We start from the raw sequence: 25707 nt of genomic DNA on the forward strand, positions 1-25707 counted from the left end.
AAGGAAGGAAGGAAGGAAGGAAGGAAGGAAGGAAGGAAGGAAGGAAGGAAGGAAGGAAGGAAGGAAGGAAGGAAGGAGGGAGGGAGGGAGGGAGGGAGGGAGGGAGGAAAGAAAGAGAGAGAGAGAGAGAGAGAAAGGAAGGAAGGAAAGAAAGAAAAAAATATCCTGTATTTGGTGTGAGTTTTTTTCTGTATGAATGATTGATTGTCCACACCTACTTTTGAAGAAATAGTGTTCATCACTGCTTTCAGAAAAGTCCCTCAGGTACCAGTATCAAGGCCCTTTTACAAAATGGTACAGTGTTTGCAGAGAACCTGCACAGTCTCCCATAGACTATTTATTAGTCTAGTTTTCTTTTCTTTTCTTTTTTTTCTTTTGTTTGGACAGGGTCTATGAAGCCTAAGTTGGCCTTGAACTTAATATGTAATAAGAGTCTAATCTTGATTTCTGGATCCTCCTACATCTATCTCCAGAGTGCTGGGGTTACAGGTGTGTACCACAGTGTCCAGCCCCTCCATGAAGGCTAATCATGTACAAGTGACTTTTTTATTTTTCCATTTTTTTTTTTGTGGGAGATGAGGTAGGCAGGTTGTATACAGGGGAGTTCCTGGGTTGATGTCAGGAATCATCTTCAGTTGATCATTTTTATTATTTATTATTCATTGAGACAGGGTCTCTTAAACCTGGGGTTTGATGGCATGGCTAGTCTTATTAGTGAGTTCATTATAACAATCCCATGTCCACTTTCCAAGGCTGGACTTATATAAGCCACTATACCTTTTTACATGCTTATATAGAAAGCACTGTATACCGAGTCATTTTCCCATCCTGATGTGACTTATTCTAACTTAGTGTCAGTTGCTGTAGAAACACCTGTTATACTATGTTTAGAGATTAAATGAAACTCCTTTAATTCCAGCACTCAAGAGGCAGAGACAGCTGGATCTCTGAGTTCTAGATCAGCCAGGGATACATAATGTGAGAATAAATTTAAAAAAGATAAGTTGTACATATTCATATTCAGCACAAACTTGTGTTTGTGTTTGGTGCTGGGAATGGAACCCAGGCATCATGAGTGCTAGATGTGGCTATGCCTTCCACCCTAGATTGTTTTGCTTGCTTGCTTTTTTGTTGTTTTTTTGAGACAGGGTTTCTCAGTGTAGCCTTGGCTCTCCTGGACTCACTTTGTAGATCAGGCTGGCCTCAAACTCCCAGAACTCTGCCTACCTCTGCCTCCCCAAGTGCTGGGATCATAGGCGTGCATCACTGCCCAGCTCCAGATGTTTTATTTTCTATCTGTGCTTGGTTGAGTTTATGGCTGCATAACCTTCAGGTGCTAAAAGCTGAGTATATTCTGAAATGAAATCTTTACTTTCTCTTTGTTCATAACACTGCATCCCAGTATCAGAAAGGAAGTTTGGCTGTTCAGCACTCAGGTAAAAGTGGGGGAGTGTGTAGCAGGTACAGATAAGTGACTCCCAAGGGTCCATTGGCCACTAGCCTACCTAGCTGACAAAGCAAGCTCCAGACTCGATGAGAGACACACATAGGTGCACTCTCATAATCCCAATACTTGGAAGGCTTGCAGGAATGTTGTAAGTTCTGTACTAGCCTACACTCCATAGAAAGACCCTGTCATTTGTTCCTTTGCTTTTGCAGATGGGTATGTGTTCTAATGCATGTGGTGGTCAGGACAACTTGCTGGAGTCAGTTCTCTCCTTCTGTCATGTGTTTTGATGAGTGAGCTTCATCTTTAGGTTTTGTGATAAGTTCCTTAACCCTTAGAGCCATCTCTCAGGCCCAAACCTATCTTTTCTTTCTTTTTTTTTTTTTTTTAAAGCTGTGTCTCACATGCTAATATTAAAGGCATGTACCAATACAATTCTACCTTTTGAAGGAAGAAAATATAAAAAGACCTTTATCAAGGGGGCTGGAGGGATGGCTCAGCAGTTAAGAGAACTGGATGGTCTTCCAATGGTCCAATTCCCGACAACACATCTTGGCTCACAAATCTCTATAATGAGATTTGGTGCCCTCTTCTGGCATGTAGGTGTACATGCAGGCAGGACACTACACATAATAAAAAGAGTTCTTTCCTAAACTTTAAAAAAAGAACTTCATTAAATTTAAAAATGATTGCAGTTTATGGACCCTTGTTTCAGTCATCTTTTTCTGTAGATAATTTGATCAGTTCTCACTTTTTAGTTGTTATTTTATGTGGTCTTTCATGAATTCTCCAGTCTGTCTCTTGGCCCAGGACAAGACAGGACTTCACCATCTGTTTGCTTCCAGCATATATTATATTTTTTCTTTCAATAGGTTTTGCCAAAAAGTATTGACGTAGACTAAGCAATGTCATATGCCTTAGGGACACAAAGGACTTTTCTGTTCAAACTTTTTTTTTGCCTAGCCTTCTCTCCAGCACATTAATTAAATGTATGAATATGTGACTCCATGGGTTTTGGGGAAGAGGCCTGAAGAAAGAGTTTGACACAGCCATCTCAGCAGGTAAGAGCAAGCAAGGGTAGCATACTTTTCTGTCCTTCCAGAATCATTGATTCTGGTGTGTCACTTTTTACAAAACTAAATCCAAGAGGCTGGGAGCCTGGAGCCTGGCTCAGCAGTTTTTTGGCATGTGCATGCCCTGAGTGCATCGCCAGCACTGCTACTGAATAAATAGCTAGGGGCAGCTAGAGAGACGGTTCCGTAGTTAGAGACAAGTTGCTCTCCCCGAGGACCCAGGTTCAGTTCCCAGCACCCACATGGTGATTAACTACCATCTGTACCACCAGTTCCAGCAGATGGCTTCTAGGCACCTAGGGAGCTATGACCTGATAGACAGGCATACATTCAGGCAAAACACCCATACACATAAAAGAAAAACAAGCTTTGGAAAGGCACACAAGAAAATAAGGCTTAAACAAGAAGGACCTACATGAAATTGTAAAGGGACAAGGGAATGGATGTATCGAGGAAGGCTCTGTGGCTCAGGTGACTGACTCCATAGTATGATCTGGTATCTATCTGTGCTTCCAGTGTTGGATGCCTGTGCCATACCAGACCAAGGGCCAGGCAGCTTCCAAGAGCTCCCTGTGAAAATCTCAGCTTGTGCAACTTTTCCCAGCTGCTGGAGCTAGGGGTTGTGTAATTTCAAAGAGCCTAAAATAAGTTCTGGGTCTGATGCCAAGCTTCTCTGTACTAGCATGACCTTGCTCCTGGTAGCACTTGGCCCTCCTGCAAGAGGCTATGGGCACCAGGGATCTTCTGAGATTAATGGGAATGGTCTCCAGGTACTTTTCTTTCATCTCTTGTGGGTATACTCCAGGACTGAGCCCCCTTAGCGATGAAGTACAGAGTCAGGTTTTGGAGGTATGTCACACACCATTTGCTGGCAGAGCCTCTGTCCCACAATGTGCACAAGTAGGCATGAGTTGGTGCCAGATGTAGACAACTTTGGGAGAAGTTGGTTCCCCCAGCAGCTTTGATTTTTCTCCTCCTGCCACCTGGCTCTCCTGCTGGATTGGAATCTGCCACTCTGCCCCAGTTGTCAAGGGATCTGCTCTACTTGGTGACACTAATCCCTCTGTGAAAGAAGACGGCACTTCCTACCCAGAGACCAGGGTCCCAGAGTAGCCCAGTTCCCTGCTGTTCCTTTCACCAGCCAGTGTCACAGGACTCTTGAGTCAGCCTCTGCTGTGTAGTTTCTCTCTGCTATTGACAGGCCTAAGTTTCCTTGGAGGGCTGGAGTCAAGGTCACTTGGCACAGTTGGGCCCACAGGAAAAATGCCTCCACTAATGTAGATCTTCATACTTGCTCTAATTCAAGACAGTGCCAGAGCCTACCACCCAGCAAACACACCAGTTCATAGGACTTCTAGTATATTCAGGTTTGCCTGAAACTAACAAGAAGACCCTTGCCTTGCTCTCCAGCTATTTCAGTCGCCAACTCCCTTATCCCCATGTGCTTGCAGACCTGGAATGGAAGATCATTTATGTGGGCTCAGCTGAGAGCGAGGAGTTTGATCAGGTCCTAGATTCAGTGCTGGTGGGCCCTGTCCCTGCAGGAAGACATATGTTCATCTTTCAGGTAAGGAAGTTGCCAGAAATGTTTCAAGCTGGAAATGGATCCAGGGCCTGCCATATGCCAGACATCGCACTCCACCACTAAGCCCTACCCCAGCCTAGAACCTTCCTCCTTTACCTGAAAAGCTCACTAGTTTTAGTCAGGTTCAAGTTCAACAAATCCTAACGAGCTAGAACTGCTACTCAGGACAATGAGGCAGGAGGACCACAAGTTCAAGGCCTACCTGAGTCACATATTTTGGGTGACTGCTAGGAGCTGCCTGGGGAAAGCTATCCCAGTCTCATCTTCACCCAACCTCTAGGTCACAGCTCCTAGTGACCACAGGTCCACTAATTTGTGATCTGTTCATAGGAGTTGTACAAAACCTATGAACACAGTTCATGAATATTGAATTACTCCCCTCAAGGAAGAATAAGGATTAAGAGGTTTTGTTGTTACTTGTTCATCAGCCAGAGCTAGGCACAGTAGTGCCCACACAGCTTGGATCCAGCCTGGGCTCTGCAGTAAGACCCTGTTCCAAATACGTTAGTATAGTAAATGCTGATTATGAACTCAGCCAGCAGCATTAACCCGTGTCTGAACAAAGCCTACCCAGCACAGAGCACTTCAGCACTGTATTGGAGATCTTATTTACTTATTGTCTTATTTATTGTGCGATGTAAATCTTTACTCACTGATTATATATTTTAGGACATCTCAATAAAGCATTTGGCATAAGTGAGTTAAACATTTGCATGTATAATGAATCAAGGAAGTACTCAAGTTTCTATTAAAGGTGGTAGCTGAGTTTAGTGGTACTTGTTCGTGGTCTCAGTATGTGGAATCCTGAGAAAAAGATTGCTTCAGGTTCAAGGCCAGCCTAGGCAACACAGCCAAATGCTGTTAAAACCAATTAGGTGGGGTGTGGCACACTTTTAATCTGAGCATTCAGGAGGCAGAGGCAGGCAGATCTCTGAGTTTTAGGCCAGCCAAGGATACATAGTGATACCCTGTCTTCATAAATACAAGGATGTGTAGTAAAGGTGAGGATGAATATAAAACTTAGTGTTTGCATTGTGCTCTGGGATTGTTGGCAGTGTAGCAAAGAAAGGTTCCAGAGGGTTCCATTCATGGTTGCTTAGCTCTGTGTTTCTATGCAAGGAGAGAGACAAAATATTGTGGTAGCTGGTATGTGTAGGAGAACTGTTTTTATCCTGACATACAGGAACCATAAGCAACTTTAGAATTTTGACACTAGATCAATAGTCAATAGGGTCCTCCTTGTACTTTGTATTGAAAGCAGAGGCAAGAAGGTCAAGTAGCCCCTAATTTGGTACCATGTTGGAGCCTGAGCACAGGGTTTTCCCTTGCTCTGTACATGTTTGTAAAAACAATTATGAAAGTACTACACTAGTTAATTTTGAAGTTTCTAGATGTATCGGGTTGCCAGATTTGTAAACTCAGAATCAGTGAATCCGAAAATGGGCTGTGACTTTCAAGTAGTACTGTCTAGTGTCACCAGGCTTATCAGTGGATACTCAGTAAGTCATTATCCATTATCTCCCACTGGTTTCCCCTATTTCAAGCTACCTGCCCCTGACACTCCTACCTGTCCAGCCCACTGAGCTCCGTGTTTACAGTCTCCTTCCAGAGCATGCAGCCTGGCCCTGGAACAGGACGCTGCTGGTGGTGACCTCTCTGCTGTGGTTCTGGGTTAAGGGTGTGTGTTTTCATTTCCATTGGTTTTCATATAGCTATTCTGTCCAACACCGAACACCCTGATCCATGATTCTATTCCCTGTTGTTGGGTTTAGGCTACTGCCCCTTTCCAGGATGACCCCTGCCTGGCATCCATACTTCTGCTGCAGCCAGACCTCTACAAGACACCAGTCTTTTCAGACCTTACCTCCCACTAAACACTGCTCTTTCCCAAGCCATTAATTGACCCCACAGGCCTGGGTTGCCTAGTATCCACCTGACCAGCTTCATCTCATGTCAATCCCCTTGCTTACCACACTCCACCATAACACCCTTGTCTCCTAATCAAATCCAGCAGTTTTTAATTTATTGTTGTTATAATTACTAGAGACTAAGGATAAAGACAGGGCTCTATGCATGCTGGATAAGCATGCTGCCAAATCAAATTCATGATCTTTATAGTCAGTCATCTGTGTTATCAGTTTGTCTAGTCCCAGTTCATTGGTAGTCTTTGTGTTAATAACATTTGATTGTGATTGGCACTGCTAAAGCCCAGGATATGTCTTCCCAGGCTGATGCCCCAAACCCATCCCTCATTCCTGAGACAGACGCCGTGGGTGTGACTGTGGTTCTCATCACCTGCACCTACCATGGACAGGAGTTCATCCGTGTGGGCTACTATGTCAACAATGAGTACCCAAACCCAGAGCTTCGGGAGAACCCACCCCAAAAGCCAGACTTCTCTCAGGTGGGGCCTGACTCTGTACTTCCTGCTTCAGCTAGGCCAGTTCCTTTAGTTGAGGGGGATGGGAGCCAAGGTCAGAGAAGGTTAACAGGTCATGCTGTTTCTGCATTGCTGAGGTAGAGCTAGGATAGAATAAGTCTTTTCTTGAGGCATGAGTACTAAAACTAGAGACAGTGGAATATTCTATTATCTCAGCACCCCAGCCCTCAGAAGGCTAAGCCAGGAGTATCATAAGTTAGAGGCCAGCCTCATCTACATAAGAAGTTCACACCAACTTGGCTACATAGCAAGACTAGGTGTGGGGGGGGTACTAAAGAGAGAGCTCAGCAGTTAGGAGCACATCCTGCCCTTGCAGAGGACCTAGGTTTGATTCTTAGCATCCATATGGTGGCTCACAGTCACCCTTAATTCTAGTTCCAGGGAATCTATGCCTTCTACTGACTTCCACAGGGATCAGGCACATACGTGACAGACATTCATATAGGCAAAACATTCATACAATAAAAATAATATGTATAAAATAAAATGGGCTGGAGAGATGGCTCAGTGTTTAAGAAACTTGCTGTTCTTCCAGAGAGCCCAACTTTGATTCCCAGCACCCACATGGTGGTAGATAAGCAACTGTTGTTCCAGTTTTGGTGGATCCATGCCTTCTTCTGGCTACCAAAGGCACCAGGCACACATGGTGCACGAACATACGTGCAGCCAAACACCCATACACTTGTTTAAAAAAAAAAATCAAACAAGCCAGGCATAATAGTGTATTCCTTTACCCCTAGCACTTGGGAGACAGAGGCAGGCAGATCTCTGTGAGTTTAAGACCACCCCGGTGTGCAGAGTTCCAGGCCAGCAAGGGCTACATAGTTGATACCCTTTCTCAAAACAACCCAAAAAGAAATGAACAAAGCCAAGCAAAACCAAGATGAGAAGGCCCTATTCCTACCCACAATTATAAGTATCTCTGCATCTGGGTGGCAGGGGTGGTAGAGTCTGCTACTTCCAAGTGGAGGTCTGAGGGAATGATAAACACGTGGGTGATAGGGGCTGACGTTCTTCTTCTTACTCCAGTTACAGCGGAACATCTTGGCCTCTAATCCCCGGGTGACCCGATTCCATATCAACTGGGACAACAACCCAGACAGGCTGGAGGCCATAGAGAACCAGGACCCCAACCTGGACTTTGGCCTTCCCCTCAGTTGCACTCCCATCAAAAGCTTGGGCCTCCCTAGTTGCATCCCAGGCCTCCTCCCCGAGAACTCCATGGATTGCATCTGACGGGGGTCCAAGCAGGGCTCAGTAGGACCATGGCAGTCTCCTTGCACACCTGGAGGGGACCTACGGGCCCTCAGACAGTCATGCTTGGTTAGCTCAAGATTTTGGGGACAACCAGCTGCCTCCAGACCTATCAGCCCCAAGGAGAAAATGGGTCCTGATCTATTCCACCCAGGTCCAGGAGACTCATCTCACTTATTATGACCTACAGGCCTCTAAGAAGAAGGTACTTGTACTGCTCATTCATTGTGCCATTTTTTTCTTCTACACTATCCGTTTCTGTGAGAAGCTCTCTGAACACAACCTGCCTTGAGGCTTGCTTCGGCAGTGCCTGCCTAGCCTTGGCCAGTTCTTGGGGGCTCAGGCTCAGGCAAGGGATCCTAGTTAGAAGGCCAACTCAGTACCACCACTGTCCACAGGGTGTCTAGGTCATTCAGTAAAAAACTCCCCAAAGGTGAACTCCCCGGGCCAGGGAGAGATGGTGGTTCTTTGGTCATAGCCACCGTCTCATCTTACTGAGCCTGGCTTTCTGAGAGGACTGACCTAGGTTGGAGGCATATTGGTGGGAAGCATATTGGAAGTCTTGCTTCATGCAGTCTGGCCCCATGGAGTCATCAGGGTTTGCTTTGACCACATGTTTTTATGAGCTACCCGGTACTCTGGGATAAGGGAGGCATTTAGCAGGCTGACTTGAAAAACTCCTATTCCATCCACCCTACTCTAAGCCTTGCTGCTACGTGTACGCTTTTGTGATTGCAGTGTGTATATTAAAAGTTTTTATATTAAAAGTTTGGTTGGTTTAAAAATAAAAGCACTTCATCTAGATTGTTTGTTTTTTTATTTCTGGCAGGCCTGGAATTCACTATGTAGACCAGGCTGGCCTCAAACTCAGAAATCCACCTGCCTCTGCCTAAAAGTGTACAACATCAGCCCATGGCAGCTCAGTGTCCAAGTGGGTTCCCCAATAATATGAACAGGGACCGTCTCTGACATGAACTCATGGGCTGGCTCTTTGATCACCTCCACCTGAGGGGGGAGCAGCCTTACCAGTCCACAGAGGAAGACAAAGAAGCCAGTCCTGATGAGACCTGATAGACTAGGGTCAGATGGAAGGGGAGGAGGACCTATGTTATCATTGGACTGGGGGAGGGGCATAGGAGAGAAGGAGGGAGGGGGCTACAGCTGGAATACAAAGTGATAAAGTAATCAATTTTTTTTTTTAACAAGTGTGCAACATCATACCCAGAAAGGGTTTTTTTTAATGTGGTTGTTTTTGTTTTTGTTTTTTCAAGACAGGGTTACTCTGTAGCCTTGCTGCCCTGGACTCTTATTTGTAGACCAGGCTGGCCTCAAACCCACAGATATCTGCCTGCCTCTGCCTCCCTAAGTGCTAGGCATGCACTGTGCCTGGCTTTTTTTGTTTTGTTTGTTTGAGACAGGGTTTCTGTGGCTGTCCTGGAAGTTACTCTGAGATCAGGCTGGCCTCAAACTCAGAGATTCATCTGCCTCTGCCTCCCTGTTCTGGGATTAAATGTGTGTCCCACCTTGCCTGGTTTAAAACATTTTTTAAAAGTTTTTATGTGTTTGGGTATTTTGCCTGTAAGGCTGGCTGTGTACCACCTGAGCACCTGGTGTCTGCAGAAGCCACAGAGAGCTTTGGAACCCCTAGAACTGGCTGTGAATTCCCATGTGAGCTGGGACTTGTAACCAGGTCCTCTGGAAGAGCAGCCAGTGCTCTTAAGTCATCTAGCCCGTTAAAAAAAAATAAATTTCTTTTAATACTTGTTTTTTTTTTTGTTTTGTTTTGCCTCCTACACCTGAGTAGCTTTGTCACCTTCCTGGGTGACTTCTTGTCCTTCCTCCCCTTCCTTGCTTCCGTATTTCAGTCTCACCTGGTTGTAGAGTTTGCACCACACGCTGAGGGTAAAAGACTATTTTTCTTTGCCCAAGGTGTTTTGTTTTTTGTGGGTTTTGTTTTTTTGTTCAAGCTTAAGTATACCAGCTGCCCAGTAGATGATAGCCAGTGATTTTTCTCACTCTGACCTTGACCCACAGGCATAGAGCAATAGTGTGACCCAAGGACACACACAGCCACAATTTAGATAATTTCATTTAGCTGTGGTGTAACTCCTCAAATCAGAGATGGAACATTTGTCTGCTCAGCCAGCTTTCATAATCCAAAGAAGCCCCACTCTCTGGCAGGGTGCTTTCCCTGTAGGGGACTGCAGCTGACCTAGTAGCAGTTCTGTAGTTCCTGGCTTAGAAGCTGAGCACACTCATGCTGAGCAGTGAGTCTCTGGTATATGTAACTCAGGGCCAACTACCCTTTGGAGTCATTGTGCCCTCAGCACCTTCCACCCTGGCCACCCTCTGTTACAGAGGTCCTCTGGTGGGGGTGGGGTTTGTTTCCCAGACTACACTGAGCAGTGTCTGGAGATGGTTTATGTTGCAATAGAAAAATGGAGGAGTACTAGCATCCAGTGTGAGGGTGGGGGTTCTGAACAGCACTCCACAGAGCACTCAGGCTCCTGATGTCAGTGGCCCAGGAAACCGACCACATTCTGACAGTGCAGACTTAAAAAGAGTGCCCTGGGTGAGTTTCTAGCTCAATGGGGCATCATCTTCAGTCCCAAGCATTGTATAAAAATAAAATTTAAAGACGGGCAACAACAAGGAAGGAGAATGGCTCTCTGCCTGCCCACAGAGGGCAGTTTATGCTGGCGATGTCCAGGATGATTAGTTAAGAGCAAGGAACCAGTCTGACCGTGCCACCTCCGTAAAATGGGAGTATGACAGTACCAAAGTGCTAAGAACAAGAAGTCATGTACTTGGCCAGTGTCCGTTATACTTTTCGGGGTTGGGCCACAGCAAAGACTGGACACTGAGAGTTCCCTCCCAGTGCGCCCTCAATTCTGGGTCCAGCATCCCGCCCCCGCCGGTTCTCCCCGACCGCCGGCTCCCCCCGCCCCGTCTCCCCAGCGTCAGCCTTATGAATGACGCCGAAAGGCGTCCGGCGACCTTTGACCCGCGGCGCCAGCCGGCCCCTCCCCCCGCTGGCAGGTGGACAGCCGCTGCGCTCGCCCGCCGTAGTGTCAATCTCCACTGGCCCGTGGCCGCCGCCGCACTGGGCAGGAGCGGAAGGCGGCGGCGCACACAGCGCCGCCCGGGCGTCCACCCAGGCCGCCTACCGCTCCTCGCAGCGCCGGCCACCCAGCCACCCTCCAGCTACGGCCGCCGCAGCCTGCGCCCCGCCCGCCGCCAGGGCCGCAGCCTGTGCTGCTGCCCCGCCCTCTCACCCTGGGACTGACACCGGCCGGGGCCGCGCGTCTCCGCCAATCGGCGGCCTCTTAGGGCGAGTCCCAAGCCTTATCGGGCTTCTCGGCCAATGACGAGCGTTCGCCCGCCCGACTGCGGCCTCACGAGCCTCTGAGTGGCCGAACGTTCGCAACGCGCGTCACGCATCAGGGAGCCAATGGTGACGCGGGAGGAGTCGGGAGAGCCAATGGACAGCGGCGTACGTCTGTCAGTCAGGGAGTCCTCAACCAATGGGTAACAAATTGCGGGGGCGTCACGGACAGAGGACTTGGGCTGAGGCTCCCCCGCGGGCGGGCGCAGAGAGACGCGGGAAGCAGGGGTTGGGCGGGGGTCGTGGCGCCGCAGCCAGCGCAGCCAGCCCCAGGGGCCGCCGCCTCTGCTGCCGAGCGCGCTCCCGGGCCGCCGGCCGCCTTAGCACCCGCCGCGTCGCAGCTCCGGGACCGGCCCCGGCCGCGACGCCGCCGCGATGGGCAACGCCGCCGCCGCCAAGAAGGGCAGCGAGCAGGAGAGCGGTGAGTGCCCGGTCGTCACCCTGATCTCTCCTGCGTGCGGCCTGCTCGTGCCGTGCCCATCACTGCATGGCCCCTCCCCCATATGCCTCCCCAATCCTGTCTGTCTGCACCCCTGCCCGCTGCCTGTCCTCGTTGGAGTCCGAGCACCGCAGAGGTACCTTGCCCCCGGGAGGGCCCCCGTGCCCATGGCCGATCATCCCCTACTGCAAAGGCCATGCCCCCCCACCCAGCTGTCACTGCCAACCATTGCATGTATGACCGCCGGGCCCCAGATGGGGCCCTCTCACCACCCCACTCCCTCCTTTCCTAGCCCCTTTTCCCAGATTCTAACTCTACCCCCACTTCGCCATTCACCTTTCCCACACAGCGCCCCAATGCCGGACCCTGATCCAGGCTCCTGCCAGTCTCGGGAGTGCTGTGGGGTCCATTCTGCAGGGACCTTGGCCACTTGGTGACCACACCCCTCCCCCTCCAGCCCCCGCCATCTTTCTCTTACCCCTGCCCGGTTCACCTAGTCACAGCCCCCACCTCCAAGCCCCAGTTGCCCCCATGAGCATTTCCCAGAGCCACCTCCTGCATTGTTTTTACCTTCTGTGTCACTTGGCATGGGGGACAAGATCTTGCTGGGTCCCTCTGCCCCTCTCATCCTGTCACTCTGCCTCCTCAGTTCAATCGTCTGCCCGGCTGGGGTGGCAGACTGTTTACGAACCTAGAGAGCTTCTGCGCTCCCAGATCCAAGTTGGAGCTGGTCTCGCTCAGAGCCATTGCGTCTGTCCTCTTTCTTGGGTTGTGGTGGGGGAAGGCAGCAGAGCACCCTTCCATCTCCTGGCTTGGCCTGAGGTCTGGGCTCCTTGGAAGGCCCCTCAATAAATGGTCATTTCACAACTGCGGTTCTGTCATTCACCCAGTCCCTGGGACTGCTTCACTCCTCCTGGTTCAAGGCTGAGGATGAAATGTTGAGTTAGCAAGGGCTCATTCAACTTGAATTGGAATGGTCAGAAAGAGGAATTGCAAAAGTGGGGTACCACTATCCAGCAATAGGTGACAGCTAATGATTTGGTTTGCTGGAGACAGATGGGTTCCGAACATACACAGGGCTCATCCTACCCCTAAACATGCTGAACTTTTCCAGCCAGAGAAAGAAAGTAATTGTGCATTTGAAATACATTCATAAAGAGACCTGGGCCCTGTCCCCCAATACTTCCATCTCTTAAAGTGGTGTAACTCCAAGCTAAAGATGGACTGCAGCTGAGAACCTCTTCCAGTTACCCAGAAGTATTCAGACCTCCCAAAGAAGAGGCCATGATCAGTTCTGCCCATTTCAGTATCTGAGTCCCCAGAATGCCATGGAAGACCAAGAACTTTTTGCCCTTCCCCCACTTTCAAACAGTAGAGCTCAGCCCAGCAGAGCAGCCTTAAGAGGCCTGGCATTTCACTGATGCGCAGGGGACAGAGAGGCAAGTGCTTGTAGTTGAGGGCTTGATGACAGAGGAGCAGGTGGGTAGTGCCCAAAAAGGTCTTGGCCTTGAGCTTGGAGGGGCCCAGGCAGAAGGGGAAGGGCCAGCCCCCTTGGCAGGTGATACCCAACAGGAGGTAGATGGTACACTCAGTGGACTGTATATTGCAGTGGCCCCTTTGAAAGTTTAGATATACTGCTAGGAAAGCTTTAAGCATATCAGACCCATACAGCAGGAACTAAGAGCCACAGAGGAGGAAAGATCCCAAGAAAAAGATCAGAGTCTCTGAGTTGGCCAGCTGCTCAGAAGTGAACCATTGGGATGAAATCCATTGACTGCTTAACATGCATTCAGGAGGGCTAAGTTAACTGGTCTTCATGCTTACTTTGATGATTTTTGCCCAAATGAGCCATCTGAGTTTACACAGATGACACCATATAGGCAGAATTCACATCCAGAACTGTCTACTGCCAGATCTCCTGGACCCCGGGATGTTTCAACTCAGACATTATTTTATTTTGGTTTTATGAGACAGAGTCTCAGTCTGTAGTTCCACCTGGCCTGGAACTCAATGTGTAGACCAAGCTGGCCTCCCAACTCACAGAGACCCACCTGCCTTTGCTTCCTAAGTGCTGGGATCAAAGGTGTGCGCCACCACATCCAGCCTTCAATGCAAACATTCTTAAACTGCATCTGCAGGACTTAACTTCAGTCATATCTTCTTAACTTAAAACAATTAAAATAAACTCTGCCTAATAGCGTATATTGGCGCTACCAGCCATAGGAGACGCTGAGGCAGGTTTGCTTCAATCCAAGAGCTAAAGGCTGGCTCAGTAACAGCAAGACCTTGTATCAAAATACAAATAAAACCTGTGTCCATCAAGATGGCTCAGCAGGTAAAGATGTTTGATGCCAAGCCTGTCAGTCTGAGTTGTCTTCCTCGGACCCACATGGTAGAAGGGGAGAACTGACTCCTGCAAGTTGTCCTCTGACCTCCACAAAAGTGTGTGTACACACACAATAAATGTCAAAACAAAACAAAAAAAACTTAAAAATACGAGCATCACAGTGTCTTAAACCTGTAACAAGCAAGAAAGGGACTGAGGCAGAAGGACCTGAGTTTGAGGGCAACCTGGGCCACAATGGAGACACAGCCTTTAAAAAATAAAAACTCCTCATTTTCTTGTTCATAGGTCCTAAGCTATTGCAGTCTGAGATTGCTAGGCCTGTTACAGTCTCTGGTACAGACTTGTCATCCCAGCTACTAGGGAGGCTAAAGCAAGAGAATTTTAAATTCTAAGATAGTTTGGGCAAAGTAATGAGATGCTATCTCAAAAAGTAAATAAGAACTGGAGACACAGCTCAGTGGCACAATATGTGAATAATATGTGCAAGGCCTAGGTTCAACCCCAGCACCACTTAAATGTATAACTGGATATTGAAACATCCCCAGGCTGGGCTCAGTGGCCCACGCCTGTAATCCCAGTGCTCAGGGAGGCAGACACAGGCGGATCTCTGAATTTGAGGCCAGCCTGGTCTACAAATCAAGTCCAAAACATCTAAGGCTATGCAGAGAAACCCTGCCTCGAAAAAAAGAGAAAGAAACATCCCCAGAATAACTTTGTGTTCTGCCCCTGAGGCAGACTTTGGAAACATCTCTCAACCCCTAGAGAGGAACAGGGTAAGAAAGGAAGCCCTTCTGACTTGGAAGGAAGCTGCTTAGAGGAAGAAGTAAAGCCAGATACTATCTTGTAAGCAGGACTGGGGCAGTAGCCACACCAGCCTGTAGGGGGCACCTGCATTTCATCTGCCACATGCCTGCCCCACTGGGGTCAGGAAGATGCCTAGGCACTAAGCAGGCATCTTGCAGTCCACTGCACTGCCATCACAGGGCCCAGGTTTACTGCCTCCTTAACCAAAAAAAGGGCAAGAATATAGAAGCAGCCCAGTACAGAATAAGGTATGTGGAGTCTGCACCCTAAAATGACACAGATGTTGACAGGGTCCAGGGTGAGAAGCCTAGAGGACAGAGGGAGGCTCTCAGCACTAACAGCCAAGTGGGGCTCAGGTCTCCGCTAGTACACAGCCCAGGGAGTTGATCCACAGGGAAAGTAGCAGGAGTGGTAAAGAGGGAGCCCCAAAGAAGTCCCCAAGACAAGTGGATATAGTCATTTAGGGAATGTCCTCAGGACATTTCTGCATGGAAAGATTTGTTGCCTTCTAATATCCTATAGAGGCTTCAGAGGGTCGGCAGTTGTATGGGTGCCCAAGAGGGTCTTCCCAGGCAGCTTTGCCTTTTGCCAGTCAGGCCAACAGAAGTTTGAAGGGTTCTATCTGCCCCTCCCCTGCACCCATTAGTCTACAGGTTGAGTTTCTCTTCCTGTTCCTACCCTAAAACTTCCTGGCTCCCTCTACAGGCAGGGCCTCCTGAGGACTGGCAGCCACACTGGTGCAGCAGATCTTATGAGGCTTCCCAGCCACCGTAGTGCTAGTGCCCTGAGAAAGACTGAGTGATGGCTTCCAGCTCCAACGATGGTGAGGCTGAGCCCTGTTGCTATAGCAACTTCCTAGGCACTATCTGCCCCTTAAGTTAGGGAGGGGCTGTGATAAGGGTTTAGGGGAGCAGGTGGAGAGAAGGAGTCTGTGGACCCTTGGGTATCCCTCGAGACCCCTCCTTTCCTAACATCCTGGGTTGGGGGCCTGAGAAGGAAGAGCAGAGGGTCCATTTCAGACTAGAGCAGATGGTCTACCCAGCTCAGACAGGGACATGGAATAGTCCCACCCAGTTTGGGGATCAACCTAAAATGAAGATTGGTCCACCTTAGACCTGGGTATAGTAGAGCTTGCTACCCTGAACCCTGCCTGGAGACAGAGGGGACCTAGGGTTGGGGGTCACCCTCAAACTGGGACTGTGATGCAGTGCACTCTTGCCTGCTGCCATGATCCCATATCTGAATCCAAGGTGATTTCCATGTCTTGCTGTGGCACTGACTTTCGTAGAGGTGTCTGGAGTTTTCTCAGCACATAATATCCAGAGAGTGGAGGCCAATGGCACCTTTCCCGTACAAATGAGAGAAGTGAGCAGGGCTGCAGTTCCACAGGCTAGCAGCTGCTGGTCTACTCTCCTTGTCTACTTCCTGTTGCCAGCAAGCGTCCATGGGTGCCAGGCAGCCCTGGGAAAGCTGCTGTAAAGCTTTTGGCTTTTGGAAGCCTGGAAAGAAGGAAGAGGATGAGTAAAGCTACCTTCCCCTCCCCCACCCAAGTTTAGCCATTCATTTCCGGTTTGGACTTTCATGGTTGAGAACAGAGCCAGGCGCAGGGTAACATTTGACAGAGGCCAAGGACATCCTGGGACACCATTCCCCTCTCTGCCCCTACAGAGGAACAAGACAGAGAACCAGATGTGCTCATTTCTGTCAGGGTAGCAGGATTTGGGGGCTCCATGTTAAAAGGAAACTCAGAAGAGAAGATAAGGTGGCTCTTGCCACTGTTCCCCACCCTGGCCTTCCTTTCTGGCTGTTCTTTCAGCTAATTAACAAGCTCTGGGGCTTTAACCTCTGGAGAGCTGGCACCTGTTGCCTGAGCCTGGATCTTAACTCCTTCACCTCTGCCCATGGGCAGTCCTCTGGGCACATGGACATTGTGCAGACTGCACCACTGGGAAAGACATTCTGGGAGCCATGGGCATCTTTGGAAGGATAGGCCAGGCAGAGGGATACCCTGTAGAGAATCTTCCCACCTCTTGCTGCCAAGGAGAGCCTCTGCAGACCTTGGCTAGGCTGGAGCAGGTGCCTTTAAATGCTTCCGTGGCAACCAGCTCCTTCCCCAACCCCCAGGCCTTACCAAGAGGCACTGGTTACTCCATCAAAGTGAAGATTGCAGAGAGAACCCAGGGCCGCCTGGGATGGATCTGGGGTCTGGAAGTAGTGAGAGTGAGGGTGATACCACCTTCCAGCTGTGGCTGCAGCTGTTCCTCTGGGCCCATCTGGCTGTCCGTTTCCTGGGTTACCTGTGCTACACTTTCTGGGGACTAAAGCCTCAGTCAGCACCCTGAATCCTGGCTGGGAACTGATGGGCCCTAGATTGCCCCATGTTACCTAACCCCCATACCACACTCTGCTGGGAGAGACAGGCAGCAGGTGAGTGCGGGGTTCCTGTTTCAGGTGCTTATTCTTGTTGTCCACCACTGCCTTTGCTTGTTTTGTTTGTTTTTTTGAGAGGGCTGTCTAGTACCTGAGATCCTTTTATCTTAGCCTTCTAATTGTGGGTTACACCCCAGTGTATTCTCTCATGTTGTCATGCTAGGGTTAGAACCTAGGCCTTGTGCACACTGACAAATGTTCTACCATTGAGCAACAGCTCCAGTCCCTTAGTCTTTCAATACAAGTCCTTGCTGTATATCCTAGGCTGGCCTTGAGCTCAAAATCCTCCCTCAGGTCTTGATATTATAAGTCTGTGCCATTACTCCAAGCCTCCTCCTGGCACTGTCCTCTCTGTGCCTTACCCCAAATGTCTAGGTATAGTGGCTCATACCCATCTCAATACTAGGGAACCTGAGTCAGAAGGACTGCTCTGAGTTCAAGGAAATCCTGTACTACATAGTGGGTTCCATGTCATAGTGGGCTACAATGTAAGATCCTGTCTCAGAAAATCAAGAGAGGGGCTAAGTTCAGTGGTGCACACCTTTAAGGCAAAAGCAGGCTAATCTGTTCTACGTAGTGAGTTCCAGGGTAGCCAGGGGTATGTAGACTGAGACCTTACCTCAAAATAAAGAAATAAATAAAATAAAGAGATTATTAGTCATAGCTCTCTAAAGGAACAGAACGGATAGAAATAAATAAATATATGGGATTTATTAGACTGGTTTACAGTCTGTAGTTTGGGTAGTTGTTCAGTCCCAAGACTGGATGTGTCAACTGTCTCAGTCTAGTTTTGGAAGATCCCTGAACAGGCGATGGTCTTCAGTCTATACTGGAATACTGAAGAAGTGGGTTCTAATACCAGCAAAGGACAAATGAACTTGCCAGTGTGAGTGAGGGCAAGCAGGCAAAAGGCAAAGCTTCCTTCTTCCATGTCATTTTCTAGGTGGGCTGCCATCAGACAGTGTGGCCCAGATTTCGGTGGGTCTTCCCATTTCAAATAATCTGATTAAGAAAAACCCCTCATAGGTGTGCCTAGCTGCTGGGGTCTTAGTTGATTCCCGATGTAAGTTGCCAACTAAGATTAACCCTCACAGAGAATAGCTGACATTTCTGTACCATAAACCTGGTGCCAGGTCACTGTCCAGCTCCCCTTGCCAGAGTGGAATTACGACTCACTCCCTAGCATTGCTTCATCCCCATTTGCTCATGTGAAAAACTGAGACCCAGAGAGATGGGATCAGTTGTCCGAAGACACACAGCCCATCAGGATCCAGACAGAGTATCTGAGTTATCACCTTGAAGTCCTGGCCCTCAGCTGCCTCTCAGTAGCCATACACAACAATGAGCTGTCCTCAGACCGCATTCATTTTCCTGAGCTATTAAGTGGTTAAAACAGATGTACGGAAGGTTGTCAAGCAGACCAAATAAGAGTATAGATGAAATGGGTGCCCTAGCCAGTCTCCAGGGACAGCTTCTACATTCGGAAATGAGATGCTGGCCTCAGGGTGCTGTAGGGGCCAGGGTGGAGTGTGCCTGAAGGGAGGTACCCAGCGAAGTAGTTCAGGGGTGAGAGTTCTCCCCTCAGCAAAGGCAGGCACAGAGCCAGCGGGGACCAAGGTGACAGCTGAGCCCCCCAAGGGCACCTGCTACAGTAGTCCTACAGGCCTCCACCAAGGCCTGGCCTCAACAGAGGAGCAGCCAGATCAGAGGCTATTAATACCTCAGCTGGCAGAACCCAGGCCAAGGAATGTCTGTTAGTGTGGGGAGAGTGGGGTGGGCTGGCCTGTGTGCCTGAGTCTCCATGAACCCTATTCAGATAGTACCAGAATCTGAGACCCAGCTCTGTAATTAGTAGGATACTCGGGTACTGGTCCAATCAAGATTCCCCAAGTTGCATTTAGGATCCCCCCTCCAAAGACACTAGTAAAATATCGGGTGGCTTGAAACATCTGTACCTCATTTTCCACCAGCGTGGAAAAACTTGATGTGCCTTGAAGCAAGGACTCTTCACCTAACCTTATTCTCTCTCCCTCAGTGAAAGAGTTCTTAGCCAAAGCCAAGGAAGATTTTCTGAAAAAATGGGAGAGCCCTTCTCAGGTGAGTACCTCAGAGTGAGCAGTACCCGGGGGCCAGACTGTGTGTTCTGTCACTGTGTGCCCTCCCCAGGCCTGTCTTATTCCCTTCTCTCTCACCCATGGTGACCCCTGCCTCTCATCGCTGGGCCCCACCCCACTGTATCCTTGCACCTGGCAGCCCCTGTTCTCCATGCAGCTGCTAGCAGCTCCTGGGCCCCAGGCCAGGGCCGGATCTGGCCCCTGCTACCCTGCTTGGAAGAATGTCCCCTGGGTCATCTCCACCCACTCCCCAGGGCCCCCTCTGCCGGTGACACAGGGGACTCCCCAGCTCAGAAGGCTTCAGGGAGGTACCCTGACCCTTTCTGTCCTTACGTGCAGAATACAGCCCAGTTGGATCAGTTTGATAGACTCAAGACCCTTGGTACTGGCTCTTTTGGGCGTGTGATGCTTGTGAAGCACAAGGAGAGCGGGAACCACTATGCCATGAAGATCTTGGACAAACAGAAGGTAAGATGAGCAGCTACCAGGCTTTCCCAGCTCTGCCTACCAGCTCTCCTGCCCATTCATTCACCACTCACCACTGCCAGCTCCAAGGGCTGCACAAGAACATAGCTGCAGTTTGCTGTAAATTAGCAATGCAACCCTCTCTTCCACCTCAGATTTTAGAAGGGTCCAGTGGCAACTTGGCCTTGCCATATGCAAAATACTGTGCTGAGTTCCGGAAAGTGAAGGGACAAGTGCCTCTTTTCTTAAGCATTGTAAGTCATCTATTAGTAGTTTACTGTCGGCCTCTGAGGTGCAGCTCAGAGGCTTGGCGCTTGGCCAGGATTCTCAGGGCCCTGGGTTCCCCCCCTCATCTCTGAAAAGATGAAGTGGGAAAGGGTGTGAGGTCCTGTGGAAGCAGCATCACTGCACACCCTGGCCAGAGCTCTGCAGGTCTCTGGACAGAGGAGGCCAGGGTCTTCTGGAGAAAATCAGGTTTACACACAAGGTCCTCTTTTTTTTTTTTTTAGTTGCTCTCTTTTATTTATTTATTTAGTTTCAATGTAACAGTGTTCTGTTTGCATGTACACCTGCATGCCAGAAGAGGGCATCAGATCAAATTATAGGTGGTTGTGAGCCACCATGTAGTTGCCAGAAATTGAACTTAGGACTTCTGGAAGAGCCCCTAACCACTGAGCCATCTCTCTAGCCCCTCCCTCCACCCCCTTTCGGTTTTTTAAGACAAAATATTCTCTGTAGCATTCTGTAGACCAGGCTGGCCTCAAACTCACAGAGATCCTCCTGCCTCTGCCTTCTGAGTGCTGGGATTACAGGATCATGCCAATACTGCTCCACTTACACAGAAGTTCTTTAAAAAGAATTATGTATTTGTGTGTGTGTGGCTTGTTGGCCAATAAGCATAACCAGCTCCAAGTTTCAGGGTGAAACAGCCTGTCTGAAAATGAGGTAGAGGCAGAGATGGGATTAGAGAGCTGGCTCAGTCCCCAGAACCCACATTGTGGAAGGAGAGAAGCACTCCTACAAGTTGAAGTTGTCCTTAGACCAAGATCAAGTATCCTCTGCTCTCTGCAAGTATCTCATGGCACAAGCATCCACCCCCACCCTCCCACCTCCACCCCACATGATAATGAATTTCTTTTTTATTAATTAATTAGTTTATTCAATTTACATCTTGGTCATAGGCCTCTCCCTCTCTCCTCTCGCACACACCCTCCCCTATTCCTCAAAATAGGAGAGCCCCCCTATCCACACACTCTAGCACATCTAGTCACATGAGAACTGGGTTTGTCTTCTTCCCCTGTGGCCTGGTAGGGTCCCATCAGCAGGAAGTGGTGAGAAAGCAGGCAACATAGTCCGTGTCAGAGACAGCCTCTGCTCCCCTTACTAGTGACCCCACATGAAGCCTGAGCTGCCCATCGGTTACATATATGTAGAGGACCTACATCCAGTCTATGCATTGTCCTTGGTTGGTGCTTCAGACTCCACAAGCCCCTCTGAGTCCTGGTTGATTGGCTCTGACGGTCTTCTTGTGGAGCTCTTGTCACCTCTATGTCCATTTGTCCCTCCCCCCTCTTTCCACTAGACTCCCTTTGCTTCATCCTGTGTTTGCCTGTGACTCTCAGTATTTGTTTTGAACTGTTGCTGTGTGGAGCCGATAACTGAATTTAAAGAAAAATAATTTAAAGAGTTGAAGAGCTGAAGAGATAGCTTAGTAGATAAGTCACCTCTCGGGCAAGACTGAGGACCTGAGTTCAATCTCCAGAGGGCACACAAAGCCTAGCACAGTAGCACTCATTTGTACCGGCACTCCTCCTGTGAGACAGAGCAAAGACAGGAGAGTCCCTGGGAGCTCAAGGGCAGCTTGTTATATGCAACAGCAGATAAGATCCCAGCTTTAAGCAAGATAGAAGGTTAAAACATACTCCTGAGGTTGACCTCTGATCTCCACACATGCACTGTGGGTGTATACACCTGAAAATCCATACAGAGAATTTTCTTTAAAAAAAACAAACAAACAAAAAAATGTCGGGAGCAGTAGCACGTGCTTATAATCTCAGCACTCAGAGAGGCAGGAGGACCTCTGTGAGTTCGAGACCAGCCTGGTCTACAAAGCGAGTCCAGGACCGCCAAGGCTATACAGAGAAACCCTGTCTCAAAAAAACAAAAAGGAGATGGAGAATGATTGGGGAAACTTCTCAATGCCAACTTTTGTCCTCTATATGTGTGTGTGCACACATGGATGCAAATACAGACAGAGACACTCACAAAGTTTGTGGTAGAAGCCGGGCATGGTGGCACACTCCTTTAATCCCAGCTCAGGAGGCAGAGGCAAGGGGATCTTTGAGTTCAAGGCCGGCCCAGTCTACAGAGTGAGTTTCAGGACAGCTAGCGAGTGCTACGAAGAAAAAAACAAAGGACAGAAACAACAACAACAACAAAACTTTTGTGGTGGAACATCCTAGCAGTCAGGAGCAGAGGTGGAGGCAGGGTGAGAAATTCAAGGTCATCCTTTTGGCAAGTTTATTGCCATCCTGGGCTTATATGAAGCCTTGTCTCAAAATAACAAAAAACTTTGTTTGCAAATGTGGTTTCACCATGTAGTCCAGACCGGCTTCAAACTTGAGATCCTTCTCCATGTTCTTCCAGAATCATGGGGTGACAGGTGTTTGCCACCACATGCAGCTTTTCATAAACTCTGTGTATGTATGAGTGTGCATCTTTATGTCTGTGTGTCCATGTGTAAGCTAGAGATCTAAGATATATACTGGATCTCTTCTTCAGTCACTCTACACATTATTATCATTATTTAGTATTATTACAATATTATTTACTATTATTAAATTATTTAATTATATTTATTAATATCATTATTACTATTTTTGAGTTTTTTGAGACAGGGTTTCTCTCTGTAGCCCTGGCTATCCTGGAACTCACTCTATAAGCCAGGCTGGTTTGTCTCAAACTATGAGCTCTGCCTTGAAGGCATGTGCTACCATGCCTGGCTCTCCACTTTATCTCACTGAACTTGGAGTGAGGTTGGCTGGCCAACAAGCACCAGAGATCCACCTATCTCCAGTGTGCCAGTGCCGGGCTACAGATGCGCACCACCACTCTGGCCAGGGCGCCAGGGATCTGAACTCAGAGCCTCATGCTTGTGCAATAGGCATTTTGCCAACTGAGCCATCCTCTCAACTCCCGCCATAAAGATTTTTCTTACAATTGTCTATGTGTATCTGTCTGTCTGTGTGTGCCTGTGGGTATATTTGTAGGCACCCATAGCGGCTAGAGGCATTGCATCCCCCAGCAGCTAGAGTTTTTGAGCCACCTGACATGGGTTCTGGGAATCAAACTCTAGTCTTCTGCAAGATGAGCTCATCCTTTTTTTAAACCACTAAGCCACCTGTCCAGACCAATGAAGATTTCTGACCCCTGTTTGAGGCTGATACTGCTATAGAACACCACCAACAGAAACAGCGTGAGTCACAGAATTTCTTTGTTTCTGTTTCTGTGTGGTACTGGCAATCAAATCTGGGCCTTTCACTTGCTCAACCACTGAGCTACCCCACAGCCTAACAGGAGGATTTCTCTATTATCCAGTAATCCCAAAACAGGAAATTCTTTTTTTCCTCTCCAGCTGCTGGGACTAGAACTCAAGACCTCACACACATTAAGCAAGTGCTACACTGCCGGGCTACATCCCTCGGCCCTGGAATTTATTTTAGCCATGTTTTACAGTTAATACAGTGGATCTGTTGTAGCCATTCCTGTGCTGCCAGTGTATGTAAAGGTTGGTTGGTTGCTTTTGACTGTCTCATCAATCAAAGCCCTAGTTTCAGACTCGGTGTAGCCAAGGAGAGCCTCAAATTCCTGCTAATCCTCCTGCCTCCTAAGTGCTTGGACTTACAGGCATGCACTACCACATCAGGCTAGGCTGCAGTTGCTGCTTGTTTTGTTTGTGTTATACCTTTAACTGGGCAGTTGGTGAGAGCCGCAGCAAAAGTGTAGAGGCCGGAGGACAACTTTAAGGACTTGGTTTTCTCCTACCTTGTGGGTTCTAGGGATTGAACTCAGTTCATCAGACTCAGATCAAACTTGACAGCCTTGGTTTTAAAATAAGGCCTTAATAGGTAGCCCAGGCTGCCTTCAAACCTGAGGTCTTCCTGAATGTTGAGATTACAGGCTTGCACTACTCTGCTGGTGAAACATTTTGTGATTTTTTTTTTCCATGTTAGCTTTGGAATGCACTGTATTTTACTTTTGGGGTGTGTGTCTGTGTGTGTGTGTGTGTGTGTGTGTGTTGATAGGGTCTCATGTAGCCTAGGTGAGTGCCTTTGTGTAACCAAATTTGTTCTGTTTTTTTTTTTTTTTAAACATTTTATTTATTTTTATTTTATGCACATTGGTGTTTTGCCTGCACGGATGTCTGTGTGAGGGTGTTGGATCCTGGAATTACAGACAGTTGTGAGCTGCCATGTGGGTGCTGGGAATTGAACTCAGGGTCCATCTGGAAGAGCAGACGATGCTCTTAACTGCTGAGCCATCTCTCCAGCCCCCCCCCCCAAATTTGTTCTTAAATTCCATATCCTCCTGCCTCAATCTTTAACGTGTATACCAAACCCAGATCATCTTACACTTACAAATCCATGGAAAGGCAAGAAAGTGTAGAAGCTGAAAAGATTGCTCTGTCACAGTTGTTCCAAATGTGTTTGGAAGTTGCTGGGGAAGATGACCAACATGGCTTAGCAGGTGAAGGTGCCACCAAGCCTGACATCCTGAATTTGACCCTCAGGATTTACATGGTAAAAGGGGACAGACTTCCACATGTATGCCTGAGCATGCTCAGGTTGCTCCCAACAGAGATATAAATAAATACAAAGTTTTAAAAGGACTGGGAATGTTGCTCAGTGATAAGAGAGTTAGTCTAGCACATGGAAGGCCCTGAGTTCCATGCCCAGTACCACACAAGATAAAAATTTCCTCTGGTCTGTGGGGAGGCTCCTAAATACATGTTCTGTCCTCTGATCTGTGTGCCGTGTCTCAGCGTGCAGCCAAGCTCTGGGTATTTGGACCATTCTGGCTGAAGAAATGGTCCCCACTCCCATATTCCTGGTTCTGACCCAGGCTAGGGAAGGAGCCTATCTCATGCCCCTTTTCTGCCTCAGGTGGTAAAGCTGAAGCAGATCGAGCACACTCTGAATGAGAAGCGCATCCTGCAGGCTGTCAACTTCCCGTTCCTGGTCAAACTTGAATTCTCCTTCAAGGTAAGGGCCACAGCCTGGGCTTGAGGAGGGTGGAGGGTAGATCCTAGCCAACTGCAGGGCATAGCCTCTTGACCCCGAGGGCTGGGGCCACCCACTTTCAAGGAAGAATATTCTGGAGGAGGAATGCCAGAAACCAGGGTGGGCTGGGGCCCTGGACACCTCCAGCTCAGCTCTTCACTTAGCCAACTGCTAGTTCAGTAATGTTGGGTATATCAACCAGCCTGAATGACCTCCCTTGGAATCGCCACCCTGACTCATCCGCAGGAACACAGACTGCCACCAGGCCAGGCAACCAGGGGAGCTGCTTCCCACCCTGCCTTTCATATGCATCACCCTGCAGGAGAGGCACTGGCCTCACTGAGCTGTGCTCACCTCTTCTGCAAAATGGGATGCAGCACTATGCTAAGACTGAGGCTTTCTTGCAGGTACATAAGAACCTGTGGGAACATCACTCAAAACAGGCAGTCAGCAATTCATAGTTTCTCTTTCTCTCTCTTTCTTTCTTTTCTTTCCTCCCCCCCCTCCCTCCCTTCCTTTCTTCCTTCCTTCCTTCCTTTTTTGCTTTCTTTCTTTCCTTCTTCCTTCCTTTTTTGCTTTCTTTCTTTCCTTCCCTTCCCTTTCTTTCTTTCTTTCTTTCTTTCTTTCTTTCTTTCTTTCTTTCTT

At 48.6% G+C, this 25707-nt stretch overlaps 3 protein-coding genes across 4 annotated transcripts in view; all 3 read left to right on the forward strand.

The window, feature by feature from the left end:
• Asf1b (anti-silencing function 1B histone chaperone) overlaps window positions 1–8582 on the forward strand; it is a 12955-nt gene extending 4373 nt beyond the window's left edge. Inside the window, exons 2-4 of the mRNA XM_055621351.1 lie at window positions 3972–4087; window positions 6333–6509; window positions 7575–8582. Coding sequence (XP_055477326.1) covers window positions 3972–4087; window positions 6333–6509; window positions 7575–7781 — 500 coding nt within the window. The 3' untranslated portion in view covers window positions 7782–8582. The remainder of the gene's footprint in view (window positions 1–3971; window positions 4088–6332; window positions 6510–7574) is intronic.
• A 2772-nt stretch (window positions 8583–11354) lies between these two features.
• Window positions 11355–25707, forward strand: part of Prkaca (protein kinase cAMP-activated catalytic subunit alpha) — a 23513-nt gene continuing 9160 nt past the window's right edge. The window contains exons 1-5 of one of the 2 annotated variants that reach the window (XM_055621244.1): window positions 11355–11605; window positions 15480–15597; window positions 19240–19301; window positions 19658–19786; window positions 24946–25044. In XM_055621244.1, the coding sequence (XP_055477219.1) occupies window positions 15576–15597; window positions 19240–19301; window positions 19658–19786; window positions 24946–25044 (312 nt within the window). In that variant the 5' untranslated portion in view covers window positions 11355–11605; window positions 15480–15575. The remainder of the gene's footprint in view (window positions 11606–15479; window positions 15598–19239; window positions 19302–19657; window positions 19787–24945; window positions 25045–25707) is intronic. The other variant, XM_055621243.1, reaches the window with a different exon arrangement.
• On the forward strand, window positions 16967–17116 carry Smim46 (small integral membrane protein 46). Its single transcript, XM_055621245.1, has one exon. It carries the CDS (start codon window positions 16967–16969, stop codon window positions 17114–17116), a length of 150 nt encoding a protein of 49 aa, XP_055477220.1.

Source organism: Psammomys obesus, unplaced genomic scaffold, assembly GCF_907164565.1.
Source record: "Psammomys obesus unplaced genomic scaffold, mPsaObe1.curated_primary_1811, whole genome shotgun sequence".
In the NCBI taxonomy this organism is placed as follows: domain Eukaryota; kingdom Metazoa; phylum Chordata; class Mammalia; order Rodentia; family Muridae; genus Psammomys; species Psammomys obesus.